This window comes from Anas acuta, chromosome 3 (genome assembly GCF_963932015.1).
Source record: "Anas acuta chromosome 3, bAnaAcu1.1, whole genome shotgun sequence".
In the NCBI taxonomy this organism is placed as follows: domain Eukaryota; kingdom Metazoa; phylum Chordata; class Aves; order Anseriformes; family Anatidae; genus Anas; species Anas acuta.
The window spans coordinates 8,978,789-8,993,613 of NC_088981.1; the positions used below are offsets into that span (position 1 = coordinate 8,978,789).

The 14,825-nt window shown below is 50.2% G+C and overlaps 1 protein-coding gene across 1 annotated transcript in view; it reads right to left on the bottom strand.

The window, feature by feature from the left end:
- RAB1A (RAB1A, member RAS oncogene family) overlaps positions 1-6,558 on the bottom strand; it is a 12,552-nt gene extending 5,994 nt beyond the window's left edge. The window contains exons 1-2 of the mRNA XM_068675634.1: positions 6,379-6,558; positions 979-1,051 (exon numbers count right to left, since the gene is read on the bottom strand). Coding sequence (XP_068531735.1) covers positions 979-1,051; positions 6,379-6,401 — 96 coding nt within the window. The 5' untranslated portion in view covers positions 6,402-6,558. The remainder of the gene's footprint in view (positions 1-978; positions 1,052-6,378) is intronic.
- Positions 6,559-14,825: the final 8,267 nt, after the last annotated feature.

Here is a 14,825-nt window from a genome sequence, read left to right on the forward strand (position 1 = left end):
AACAGGCTGGGCTGATGTGGGAGTACTGCTCCAGCCTTGGTGTCACTTCCAATGCACTGCCTGAGCCCTGAGCCGAGCAGCTGACACCTTCCTGGTGCTCACACTGGTTTTAGCATTGCCCTGTCCTCCTAGAGCAGTGCTGCAGCGGCTGTGGGGGCTCCCACTGGTGCAATGCTACTTGCACACAGCAGACACCCACTTCACAGGAGTAACAGGGAGCTTCCAGAGGTGCCTGGAGCAGCTGGTTAGTCTGAAACTGCTGCCATTGTCTTGCAGTAGTATCAAAACTTAGTATCTAATCTCCTCCCACAGCAGCATTTTAACCTAGATGTAGATGAAGAGTTCTCTGGACTCCAGCTCTTCCCACCAGGAGCTGTCAACCATTTCAAACTCTCCCTGTTGACAGAACTCTGGAACCTCTCGCATGAAGTTCAAGACAGCAGCCCACCAGAACTTAGTATACATTCCTTCACTAAAGGAAGCATTAGGGGCCTTTTTATTCCTTCACTATTATTTTAATTACCTCCCCAGGCTAAGTAATTGGTAAGCCCTTTCAATGCAGATGTCACACTTCACCCAGCTGAAAATATTCAGATCAATTAGTAACTGATTAAGGTCTTTGGCAGACATTGCAACCTTGAGAATGAGGACTGAGACCCCAGGACTCAGAGATGTTCTTCCACCTTCAGTGTTCTGCCACCAGCACAGTGGTGGAACTTAAATTAGGATATTTTGTTCTCAAGTAACAGGAAAATGAGAATCAAATTTAACCAGGCATTCCTGGTATCATCTATGATTTGACTCGTGAATGTGTTAGCTGAAACATTCAGGAGGCAGGAGGGCTTTGAAGCACTTTGATTACTCCTCGGTACACCAGGCCTGACAGCCATCAGTCCTTTCAAGCTGTTCTTCTAGGAGAGAAATTCTCTCTAAGTACCTGGGGCAGCTTTTATATAAAGTTTAAGCACGGTCACTTACTGCAAACCTAAGTAGAAGGCAAGATTTCCCAACACCGGAGTCTCCAATCAGAAGTAGCTTGAATAAATAGTCACTGCGGGGAGAAAAAAACAGCACTTAGTGACAAATGCTGCCGGCAGCCAGCCCATTCAGTCAGGGAACAGCCCCTCCAACCCTGAACCCCCGTGGCCAGGTGAGGTGCTCCCAGTTCAGCAGGTCACTGTGTAAGGGAGGTGTGAGGTGGGTGCCCTGGGCACAGCGTTTGCGTCGAAGCGTGCTGTTCCAGGAAGTTGCACCGGGGATACTGGCAGCTATCAGCAAGGCAGAGTCCTGCTGCAGCCCTTTGTGGTCTAGCTGCAGCTCAAACCACACTTCCCAGTGAAGCACAAGCCTCGCTGGCTGGTTGAGCAACACAGCAGCAGTAAATTCTGGTGGACAGCAAGCCAGCTCGTGTCATCTGTAAGTCAACGGCCTCGCTGCCCTGCCTGTCCCCACAAGTCCCATGCAGCTGGCCAAAAGCAGCCACCTCTTCTCTCAGTTTGAGTTACCCAACCTGAGCTTGCAGCAGGATCCGACAGAACACACTATGAGGCGTAATGACCTGCTGAAGCAGAAGGAACATTTGCCTTCCATGCTAGGCCATTAACAGCCCTATTAGTGGCCACGTATTCCACTCATCTCGTAAGAACGAAGCACACACTGCCAGGGAACACATCCACGCTCAGCTGTGGGGTCAGCACACATTCCTGACAGGTGTGGTGTAATGATTAATCACATCGCTGGGGTAACAGTTCATTTAACGCTGAGCCCTCCCAGTACTGAGGGCAGAAGCACCGTATGGCTGACCCACCTTACGTGTCAGAGGACTTCACTGCTACCAACAGATGAAGCTGCACGTTAGTCACAAGCCAAATGGGGCACTTTAATACCAGAGACCAAGCAGGAGAGGAAAAACCAAGCACCACTCACAGCAACACCTTGTGTTAGGTAAGCCAGCCCCGGGCTCGTAGCTCCTCAGCCCCACAACACCCAGAATCCACTCCTCAGCTCCAGCACCCCAGTGGCTCGCTGTGAGAACAGGCTGTGCTGGGACCCACCGCCACAGCACTTCTCCCAAGGCCAGAGAGAAGCCGGAGTGGTAAATGTAACAACTAATAAACTAAATCTTAAACACGTAGGCTCGCCCCTCCCCGGCATGAAGTGAAAGCACTCGAGGTACTTCAGAAATCAAAGTCAACTGAAGATACTTAGTTTCTGGTGCTCAAGCTCCCTGCTGGCAAGCCCCGTGCCCTGCACACTTCCTCCCCGAGCTGAAGCAGCTTCATTTCCTGGGGCTCCTCTTGCAGCTGCCCCAGCCCCGGGGCCGAGCTGCTGGCTGCTTATCGGGGGCACACCACGGCAGGCAAACTGCCCGCCCCAGCAGCGGGGCTGTCTGACCCTTCCTGCGGCAGCCTCAGCCCTGAGCTGCCAACCGCAGCTCCCCGAGGCAGGACGGGCTGGAGAGCAGGGCGCTGGCACAGCAGCTCCCACATCTGGGACCCCGGTGGGTTATCACACAGAGTGCCACGCAGCTTTGGGTCAGCCAGCTCCCAGCAGCGCCACGCTGTTACTTACAGAAGGCATTAATGCACTTCCAAGCACCAGAGCCTGCAGCGTGGCATAATCCCCCTAAGAATGGTAACGCGGGAATATTAGCAGTGCTTTCACCCAAATTTCACTGCTCATGGCACCGCAAGACATTTAACTCCTCCTAGCTAGGACCTGAGCTACAAACCCACAAGCCCCCTTACTTCCAAGGAGGCCCCAGGTCTCCTCAGCCCCCAAACCCCGCAGGGTTTGTCCTCCTCTCGCTGCCCCCAGGCAGGCCCACCCCGCTGCGAAATCCTCCATTTCACATGCAGCCACTCCCTGGCCAGAAGGGGACAGGAGCAGCTCTGCTGAACCCAGCAGCAGGAACCCAAACACCCTAAATGCTGCTTTTGACATCTCTACTCTCAAATCCTGTCCCGACTCTAGGCTCTGTCGTTCCAGACAAACAGTCCCCGGGTGGCACAGCAGCTCCAGCCGCCTGCCTCACCCAGAGCAGGGCCAGCACAGCCTTTATCGAGTCCTTCTTAGCCCAGCACGGGCTGCTGTGGCACAAACCTCGCTCTGCCAGATAAGCGAGACTGAAACTTAGACCTGCATCAACTCCGAGATAATGAAAGTGCAACCTTGCTGTTTAGGTTTCCAAAAGTTGAAGTTACTGCAGGCATAATACCCCAAAACACACCCCACGTCCAGATACGGCTGCTGTAGGGGGTTTTAAAACACCAGGGGCCTGCACGTGGGCCTTGAGAGCTGCCTGCTACCCGGGGTGTGACGGCTGAGAGCACAGAACTGCAGCCGAAATCCAAGGAAAACGAAAACCAGTCACAAAAGTTTTCCTGAAATGCATTCCCAGGCCGAACCCTGCTGAACACATGAGTAACCTGCTGGAGCTGCGGTGACGCACCCCGGCCACCCAGGTTAATTGTGGTGCTCGCCCCTGGAGCTGTGAGCTTTGCTCCCGGAGCTCAGCGAGCCCCCACAGCAGGGATCGGGCACCTTCCCCACAGCACCTGGAGGTGGGGGGAGCTCAGCCTGACTTCTCACCAGCAGGAGCAGGGCGGACTTCCCTTTGCTGAGGAGAACTGCTAAAAACACGAAGGCTGGCTGCAATCCTTGCAAAAAAGGCATCTCCAGGAGAGCCGTGCAGGATGAGGGGCACACGTGCCCCCGCAGCACGGCGTTTGTGCAGGCAGAAGCGCTCCTCTCCTAGCACCGGGAAGGTTTCATCCCAACCAGACACGAGGAGGGAGTCATCCAGCTCCTACAAGGAACTGTTGGAGTCAGCTTTAATCACCGATGTCAGCTGCAGGTTTATTGTAAACAGAGACTCACAGCAGCCTCAAATCCTCTGTCTTTGTTCCACCACCCAAGAAATTCTGAAGAGGAGCATGACTGTCACTCTGATTACACACTGCGTGTGCAAGTAAACAGAAGCCAGAAGACAAGAGGCCACTCTGCGTCGCAGATTACAGCTTAGGAAGGCTGGAACAAACCATTTCGGATGCTTCCAGAAGCTGTCACTCACCTGTCACCCACTGACCTCCACCACAGAAGCCTGGGAAGCCCGCAGAGGGGCTCGCTAACACCTCTGACCACCAAAACCAGCTTTATTCCAACACCACTTCGCTCCCTTAGGGAAGGTATCTGGAAAGAGACCCCGGCAGGACAGAGCACTCATCAAGATCACCTCCCAGGCCTGCTTATCTGCGCCAGGGCTCACCCCCCGGCGGGGCTGTGCGAGCTGCCTGCAGTTGCACAAGGGGTAGGAAGCAGCAGGCCTGCAAGCCCTCAGCATGATCTAGTCACAACAGAGTCAATATTGACATTTGGACTATTTAAACACCACCACGGGGGAGGAACACAAGAGGAACACCGCCCGGCACTGGCCGGGCAGATGTTTTAAGAATTTAGCTTCGCAAATGGTAGCGCTAAGGGCTCAGCCAGCCCTCCCCAGCTCCCTCACACACACACAGAAGCACACCGTTGGCCCACCAATTTCAGGGGAGCTCAGAAGCAGACTCCCTTTTCAAACCCTGACACCAGCAGCTTCTAATCCTGTGTCTTTTTGCGTAAGAAAACTGAAGGAGGCAAGTTTTAAAAAAAAAAATGAGCTAACCCCCTGACCTCTGGCACACCCAGGGCAGAGGGTGTGGGCTGCAGCCCCTCCTGAAGCCCTGACAAGGAGCTGAGAACACACACTGCAGGCAAGGTACCACTGAAAGGAGAAATGGATACCTGCACCTGTTGGAGATGGACTAGGAAGAGCACCAGAACCCCACAAATCTTACTGCTGGTTCAGCACTGATCTGAGTACACTTATTACAGGGAGAGAAAAACATCCTTAAATCTCACTGTGCTCTTCCCACCTCTTATCCTCAGCCAGCAGGCACAACCCTACCAAAAGTAACAATTTATGACTCCAAATTAATCTTAAACTAGCCTTCCCTCTTCATTTATAGAGTCCAGTCCCTGCCACCAGGAACAAACACACCCCACTGAGAACAAGGCTCCCACAAAATGCTTTTCCACCTCCCTAGCAGCATTCATTACCTGACTGCAGGAAGCTGTGCTCCCAGTCAGCTCCTCCTAAAAACCTGGGAGGCTTCAGGACAGGCCAGAAATGCTCTGTGGGGGAAGAGCCCCTTCCACCCAGGAGGGCCTAACCCTTCCCAGGCAGCCTTCCAGTGCCAAACCCCTCCTGCCTGCGAGATGAAGTCGAGTTTAACCCCGAGAGCCTTTCCACCCAGCAAGGCACCGACCAACAAGTTGTTGTTTACGTCCAGCTGCTGTTTTAGTGCCTCCAGAAGCCATACCAGCAGCCCTGTTATGTAACCTTGCCAAGATGTAACCTGAGTTCCTGGCTGAACCTCTCGGTTTTCACCAACTATCTGCAGCTAGCTGATGATCACTTCGATTCCCGCTCGCTCTCCAGGTGATTTTAATGGGCACAGAGTGCTCGCACTCACACTGCCACACACGGGGAGTATAAAAGCTGTGACCGTGCACCAGCAGCCACAGCTGTGTGGGGAGGCAAGGCCTGGGGACAGAAGCTGCTTGAGCGTCACCCACAGGGAGATGGTGGGATCTAGAGCAGCAGGGTCACACCACACACGGGGATCAAGAGCAAAACCACTCTGGTTGCGTTTGAGGGCATGAGAGCTTTGTCATCCCAAACTGGAGTGCCAGCAGAGTCAGCATGGGTGAAGGGATCCTAAAGCTGCTCTTTGGCACTGAAGGAGTGAGGGTGAAGTGGCTGGCTTTAAAGCGATTTTAAATGAATTCGAAGTCCCTCAAAAAAATATAAAGAAGATGAGGGAACCGAGGTTTGCTGCCCCCAACACCCCGGTGGGGAATCTGCTGCTCCTCCCGCTGCCAGGCGCTGAGCAGAGCCCTCAGCCCTCCCCGCTGCGAGGACAAGGCCACCCTCACGCAGCGGCGAGCTGTTTTTTTTTTGTTTTCTCCTCCAGGACAACAACCCCCCATCCACCCCCGTGCCCTCCCTCCCCAGGCAGGCAGCTCCCGTTGGGGCTCGGGCCCTTTCCATGCCCAGGCCGAGGCGTTGCAAAACGCAGCGAGGCCCCGGGTGTTTTGCAAGCGCCATGTGACACACACATGACTGGCGGCCGGAGCGGGGCAGGGCGGCCCCCAGGGCCTGCAGCCGAGCCCGGGGGCCCTGCCCCTCACCGCCCACCCCAAAAAGCAGGGCCCAGGGGGGCAGTGCGAGGAGCCCCCCACCCCCCCCACACAGCACGAAGGCAGCGGGGGGGGGGTCCGAGGGCTGCCCCCACCCCCTCAGAGCCCCCTCTCCCCCCCCCCCAGCCCCGCACTCACTACTCGGGGTTCATGCTGGACATGTCCGTGGGGCCCGCGGCCCGAGGGACGGCGTCAGGGCGCTGTGAGGGGAGTGCTGCTGCTGGCGGCCCGGCAGCTGCCGCCGGCCAGGCAGGAGGGCGCTGGGCGGATGCAGGGGGTGCGAGGGCTGCCGCCTGCGCCCGGCTCGGCTCGGCTCGGCCCCGGCCTGCCCCCTCCGCCCGGCCCCGCTGCGCTCCCGCGGCCTCCGCGCTCGCTCCTCAGCCCCAAAATGGCCGCCGCCGCCCGACCAGGAAACGGGGCGGCCGCCCGCCCAGCTGCGCTGACATGGCCGGGGGGGGGCGGCGGGGCATGCCGGGAAAGCGAGTCCAAGCCCCGCCCGCCGCCTCGCGGCACCCGCCTCGCCGGGACTCGCTTTCCCGGCGGCCCCCGCGGCCGCGGCGGCGCATGCGCGCCGGCCGGCCTTTCTTCCCTCGGCCCCGTCGGCTCGGCGCGGCGCTGGGCGCAGGCGATTGGGCGGGGAGGGGCCGGGCGGGGGTGACGTCAGCGGGCAGACGTGGCAGCCCGGGCGAGCCGCCGGGCGGGGGGCAGGGGGCGGGGCTTCAGCGGCGGGGGGCGGGGCCGGGGCCCGGGCTCTGAGGGGAGCCGAGCCCCCGCCCCCCCCCCCCCCGCCTGCACGGCGAAATAAATAAATAAAAAGCACGAAAAAATAAATAAAACACGAAAAATAAATAAAAAAAACACGAGGTCATCTCATGAAATCACCTCACGAAATCACCTCATCAAGTCGCCCCATGAAATCACCTCATGAAAGCAGGTTTTGTGCCCCCTTTAAGTAATAAGGACCGGTCCCTCCGCACACAACAGCCGCTGCGTCGTTTATCTGAGGCAGTTAAGAGCATTATTCAGTCACAAAATGTCCTTTGGGTGCATTAAATACTACTCATTTTCCTGCTGGGAAGCAAAGGGATGGGGACCCTGCCATACGCCTGATAGCTCAGCGCAGAAGACTCCCTCAGCCTCAAAGAACTCCGAATTTAGGAGCCTATTTGTCTAGTTTTCACTTAAATTCCTGCTAGCCATCAAGCCGTGTCACTGGTATTTTTGGTTGCTGATGCTTTCAGGTGTGTTCCTGACCAAGTCCCTTGCAATCGCCGTCAGAAGGAGCGCGGCACTGAAGCACTGCACGTCATCGCTCCCGAATCGCACACAGGGGACTGCTAAACCTTGCACGTCTTAACAGCTCCTCCTAATCAGCTCAGGAATTCAAATCCCCACTAAACACATATCATCTGATGTTATTTCATTACAAAGGGCACAGTGTAACATGTTGACCAAAGTTTATCTCCCAGCCGGCTCAAAGGATGGGAGGAACAGTCCACGAGAAGACTCCCACATCACCGGCACATCCGAGGCAGGCCAAGGAGTGTGTGTAGTGCTTGTGTCATCTTCACGTGGCGAGCTGAGAAGCGTTACTGCAGCAATCCAGATGTTAATCTGGTCGCAAACTGACTTCCACAAGCTGTGAGGCACCAGCCATGCAAGTACGAGGGGTTACCAAAATAACCGATGTGAACAGGAGTCTTGCAATTGGGCAGCGACAGAGCTGAATCCCCAGAGGAACTGAAATTGCATACTTATCCTTTTTTTTTTTTTTTTTTCCACCACAGTAAGACAGTGAAAAGCCACTCGCGCTCCGCATATCTTTGTGCTTTTAGTGGTTACATTCATTTTCTTAAAAGAAGTCAATGAACTATACCAATTATAAATGAAAATATTAAACATCGGTTAAAAAAATGGGTGTCCTTTGCTTTTTGTGTTGCTCGTTAGGTAATGATCTACATGTAAATCTATCACATAAGTTACTGCTTTTGTGCTGCTTTTGTGGTGGCCACCACTGAAGACTCTTACTTCCCTTTCCCTATTACTTGGTGTATTTGTGCAACCATACCCTTTTTTGTGTGATGCTTGCCATCAGAAATCCAGTGAATTCTTTGAAACTCTCTTTTCTCTCCCATACAGCATGGCTCTTGACATGCTCTGTGTAAGGTGACCCGATGTGTAGGAATATCCCAGGTGACAAACTTCGTTTAGCAGGTAGAACATCACTCTCTGCTGATACAAAAGGCATTTTTGCAGGGACATTTTTAACATTTGTGCCTTGACTTTTTTTTCCAGTGGAACAAAAGCTCCAACCACCCCAACGCCTTATTCTCTCTCTCTCTCTTTTTTTTTTTTTTTTTTTTTTCCTGAGGAATAATGCTTATAGGCCACAGTAAATAGGGCTCAGCCATACTTGGCACTGTACAGATCCAGCGAACTCGGAGCAGGCAGAGGAACAAACCAATGCTAGCGCTAGCTAACTATGAAAGCTGCAAATTAAATTTGCTTCTGAAGTAGGGCACAGGTTAATAAGAGTGTGGGATGCTGCTTCATCGCAGAGAAGTAATAGCTTCCGTGTCTGAGCAGAGCATATTTTATCTGTGCGACTGAAGCAGCGGCATGGCAGGCCCGGTAACCTGCCACTTGCAGGCTGGGTGTCAGCTCTCGGGGGGCAGCACAAAAGGTGGGTCTCTGTCAGCTCTGCAGGGAGGTGCAGGGCTGACCTTCCACTGCCCATGTTGGAGGCTGAGGTCATCTGTTGCTGTCACAGTTCCTGCACTGTACCTGTTTAACCAGACGAACAGGCTCAGGACCCCTGCCTGGTTTCTCGCTGGGATCAGAGCGATAATTTTACTGTCCGTGTATCACGTTGTGTCCTGTTCCTCCTCCTTGCTGAATTGGGTATTCATGGTTTGTCCTGAACGCCACGAACCACTGGACGGCCCGAGATGCCTTGCTTGTCTCTCACTAAAAGGAGCATAACGCAAGCAGCGATTTCAGATGCCAGCTGGGGAAACATTATTCATATACCTCCAGGGCTGCATTCTGCCTGTGCCAATAGCAGCTGATTTTATCCTGTTAGGGAAATCAGCTGCAGAATTTCCTTTGGCTTTGGCTATAGTGCTCTACTGGAGCAGCCTAGGAAAAGCTGTGAGTGCAGATTACCTTGAACTGTAATCGCCTTCCCTGGTTCTGGGCACCCCAGGGCACTATCCTGACCCACTAACTCCTGGTTTTGAGGCTGAACTCTGCTGATCCCTGCTGTTGTCCCTGTTCAGGTGGCAGGATGAGACCTGCCATTTCCCATCTCTCTCCTCCCAAGGCCGCAAAAGATGCCTGAGGAAGCCACTGCCAGAGGATGCTCAGGGAAATGCGGGTAGAAGGGGACAGGGCATGGCTCAGGGGGTGGAAGGGAGGGAGAGAGCAAGTGGCAATGGCCACAGGCAGGTTTGAGGGGGTAGAGGAACGAGGAAAAACAGCACAAATGATGGAGAAAGAATGCTACAGATGCATAACCCATTTCTGAGCACACGTTTTTTGCTGCAGTATGGAACCCACATAACCACGCCGCTTCAGTACTGTTGGTGGGACCGTAAGGGTATTGCTCCTACAGACTGCAGCCTGCAGGAAGTGGGGACCTACATAGGAGTCACTCTACCTTCCTCTTCTGCCCTTATTTCATACAAAATGGTCAATGCTGTGTTTTTTTTAAAGCTATATAATGATGCCACATGCTCATAGGGCAAGGGATGTTCTCAGGCCTGCTCTCTAGCAGTTTTAAAACAGTTTTTACCCTGAAAATGTTTTTCTCTGCCCTGTGTAACAGTTCTTGAAACATTGGTAAAGGGGAATCATGCCTCTGACTCAGGTATTGCCTCCCCATAAAGCTGTCATGTTAGTACAGTGGCATCCAGATATCATTTGGCCTCTGGCAGTGTCCTTTTCCCTAGACTATGCATAAAATAATAAGAAAAAAAAATTAAAAAGAAACAAAGCAAAACAAACAAACAAACAAACAAACAACAAAACAAATGATTCGGTTGTTTATTTCCCTACCTGCCTTCCTCTGCTCTTCCTTCTCCCCTGCCTTCTAAACATCTGATCCATGCTGTGGGAAGGTCACAGGCTAACAGATGCACAACAGCCAGACTGAGAAGGTCAGGTACCAGGAATACACAACAGCAAGCTGAGACGTTGCAAATGACTCCTTTAATACCGAGAGTGCTGGGGAACAAACAAACAGTGTTTTTGACTTATCAATAGCAGCGTGTCTCTCTTGTATTGCTCACAATCCTCCCATGTATTTAATCCCTCTGCAGTGCTTTTCAGCTATCGATGTTTTTTTTTTTTTTTTCTGACAATACAAGCAGCCCATTCCAGACGTGCTGGCAGCACATCTAAAATGGTGTTGGCACATTCTTCTCTTCTTTATTAATTCTTGATTTAGGAAGCAAAGGGCCAGGGAGATGTAAGTTGCTGATGGACCTTTGGGTGCCGCTGTGAGGGACAGAACCGATGAGCCAACACTCAGGTACAGTCTGATGTCAGAAAAAATGAAGTGGGGAGGGAAATGGTATTCTGGAAACAATGAAAAGTGCTGGTCCACTATCACACATTGCTTCTTACAGGAGGCGGGTAACTAGATGGTGTAAGAGAACTTACAGGTCTGAAAATCACCAGGAATCAGCTGATGTCCATCTCTACCTCTTATTTCTGCCTCATACAGCCCGTGCTTTTTCATCCTGCAGCGAGGAGACCAGAGCCTGAGGTTTCACATTGGTTCCAGTTGCAGGCAGAAGCAAGCAGGTACAAGCAGAGTGAAGTGTCATGAGCACTTGGTGGGATGGGAGGGGCATTCTCCTTGAAGAGCAGCCATCTAACTCTGGCCAGGAAAATCTCTGTTGGGAAACTTATGGCAGGAGATCTAGTGCCTTGTTCTGGCTCTTGTCTTCAGGATCCAGGCCCAGTTTTGCTTCAGTGCTGTGGTGAGCACATGAGGGTTCTCGTAACTCAAATTCAAAGTAGAAGATTATTCTGAGCAGCAGAATAAGCTGAAAAACTCTTAGCTCTGATACTTTTCTTGACTTTTTACTTTAGTTTGCAGTGTCGACACAGTTCAGATCGCGATTTCCCAACCTGCTGCAAAACTGACAAGACCACATTCTGTGTTGCATGAGGTGCTACGGAGGAAGCCGGGGGTTTGGTAGTTAGACCTTCTGTTGCACAAGCCTAGTGGAAGCAGTTGAACACTGCAAGCTCAGGGCACTAATTGAATGCATCTGCTAAAATCAGAGAAAAAAGTAACGTTGGAAGAGACACCAAGGTACAATCTCGTTGTTTCCTCTGCTTCAGCTGTATCTATTTAAATCCCAATAGCAATATTCTTAAAGCCTTCCAGAAGTGGCAATTCCCTGGTTCCCGTAAGCCATTTATGACAGCACCCACAAGAAACCTAAAAAAGCTCAGTGAAAAAATGATTCCAAGGATGAATTAAGCAGCTCAGGCTTTCAGTTAAAGCTGCTGGTGAGTTCAGAACATTTTACTTCCTCGGTTATATCCTGGGTATCTTTTTAATTATAATCTTCAGTGCCACCAGAGATAAAGAGGAGAGAGCTCAAGCTAGCTCAAGCTATTTCCTTCCAGTAAATGAACCCTTTCTTACTGATGCAGACTTTGGTTGACTGCCACATAAACACTGGGACAGAGTACTGCTAGAAAGCACACTTGAAAAGGGCCCAGAAATATCAGGAAGTAAGAACCCACTGGTTTGCTTAAGTGGGGATCAGAGTACTCCTTGCAGATACTGCCAAGGGCTATCTCCTACCTCTGAGTCATGCATTTTGCAACCCAGCGGAGATAGCAGGGTAGTGCACCCTGGAATTTGGTCTCTCTGCTCTTGTACCTAGGTAGTTGTTTGCTTAAGAGTTAGATTCATCACACCAGTTATCATCTAAATGCTCTGGCATGTATTCATCCAGCTGGGCTGGCATCTCTCTGCTGGGCACAGATGTTTTTTAAAACCCTCATTGACTTAAAACCGAAGGTTGTTTTGTTGTGTTTTGATGCCAGGGTTCTGGAGGAGAGGGTTCTGGAGAGTCCTTTTAGGCTAAAAAGGTGGCATTTTCTTATATATGCATATGGCACCCAGAAGTGGGCAAAAGGATACAGTTCGAATGAACAGTGACAAGTCACATCATGGGCTGTACTTTCTTTCATCTTCTACTGCCTCACCCCTTTTCTTCAATACCAGCTTTTAATGCCATTATTTTCCCCTCTGACCTCTTCATTTTTAAAAGATTTCCTATTGTTTGTGCTCTTTCTTTTTTCTTACCCCTTCACATTTTGTTCTCTCACCCCAAGCGAGCTCCATTTACCTTGGTTTGGGGCTTTTGTTAGTGACCTTGTGAAGCTGCTTACATGTGCATGCACAGCTTAGCTGTGTGCTGGGAGAAAGAGTCTCAGACCTCTACAATGACATTTGGGTCTGCAGTTGCATAGTTGATTGTCTCCTGCAATCATCTGTTTTCACAGAGGCTTCAAATGCAGGGAGAAAGGAGGAGCCACCTCCCACGCTACCCAGGGACGAATGCATATCGTCGTGAGGAAAGGACAAGCAACTTCTGCCAAGTCCCACAGGCACTCTCCTCTCCCCACAGTATTAATCCTCCTGTACAGAATTAATTTGCACCCCTGCCATGTCAATGGTTGGACATACAGTTTGAGAAATACTGTGACAGTTCAAAGGTACAGCAATAACTAGACCCCCCCAAACACAGCACATGCTGATCTTGTTGGTGCCTGGGCCCCCACAGACCTCTAAACACAAAAATCTGTCTTACAACTCTGTGTTTTTCTTGTTCATACTTCCTTTTAAGTTTCCTGCTCTATTTCATGCCTAAAAATGGCAATAGGGAAGAGAGGACTGGAGGCAAAGAATCAGTGAACAGGGGCATTTAGTCTACCCAAAGCTCTAAATGACACCTCTGTTTAATGCTGAACCTTCCTGTAAACAGGTGCATTTCACCTCAAGAGTTTTGCTTTGTTATGTATTATGGGATTTGGAGAGACTTTGAAAATAAGCTTACATAACTGGTTTATCCTATCAGTAATGTTGATAACTGCATACCTTCCTTGGCTGGCAGACTAAACTTCGAGTAGTCATACCCCGAATTAAACTAACAATCAACAGAAAACCAGATGGGATTCATCTTTTGTTGTTGTTATTCAGCATGAGTCCTTAAATGCAACAAAAACCCGAGAGAGAAAGCTCAGGCTTTGTGTCTGTTAACAGTCAAATGCCTTCATCTTCATCCTGAAGCAGCGCAGACAATGCTAATCGAGGCTAGCTTACAGATTTGTAATTGCTAACCTTTATACCAAATCTTTCAGATGTCAGTTCAGGATTAGGTAGCATCCTTACTATTTTAGCTAGAATCCAACAATTATTTTCATCTGTATCATTCAAGGGTACCCTCCTAGAGTCCTGTGAGGAGGATGGCATGGATCAGTTTAATAAAGTCTTTGAAGAAGCAAAGAGCTGTCTGAACTGTAAAATACTCTTTTTTGGAAACAGTTTTTGAAAAAAAAATATTAATAATAGAGGTTTAATTCTGCTTAAGACATTAATGACTGAATTGAAGCAGTAAAGCTCAGCACAGTAGTAAGGCCAAGATGGGAAGCAAGCATTCACCAGATTCTTTAGTCCACAAAAGGTAGTGAACCTAGATTCTGCTTTATTGAAATAAGTACACCCTCACCTGTAGGCTTCAACAAATAGGTAATGCATTCTATTTTACACAAATGATCACTTGGAAATTGTGAACAGTCATTTGATTTTCAAATACAGTACCTGTAAGTGAAAATTAATATAGACATGAACCCTTTATCTGGATAGTACACAGGCAAAATTAGGAAATTACACTCAGAGTTCAGCTAAGTGTGAAAATTTTCCACTGCAGTTCAATGTTTTAATGACTGGGTGGATTCTTTTATCCTTCTCTCACTTTCTCTGTCATGCCCTCTTCTTCTTCCCTCTTGCCTTCCTTCCTTCTTTCTTTCTTTGATTGAACTGTATCTATACTGACCCGGCACACCTATCCATACTATTTAGACACACAAACTAAATAAAGCATTAAATTCAATAGAGGTGTTTCATTTTCAAGCTAAGAGACAGCAACATTTAATTACTAGCGGGCTAATTCTGCAATTGGTATTCACTGGCACCACTCAGCATGATGGAAGGGTGCTTTGTTGGACTCAAAATGACATTGTGCAATGTCTGACAAACTTTAAAAAACAAACTGTGAAAACAAAGGCTTTGAGATACAAGATACGTTACCAAACTAAAATGTCCACAGTGGAAATTAATTATACTTTTTTTTTTTTTTTTTTCTTATAAGGCACATAATGCTAAATTCCAAATTCTATATTTAGGTGCTTAAATAATAAGACTGATTTCCAGGTATACCAAAAAGTTTGCCCCAGATCTCAAAAGACTGTTTACCACTGTGGGCGAGGGATGACCAATCCATCCTAGAAATCACCTCTGGATTTTCTCATAAGATGTATGCTTTTATGGCTGGTAG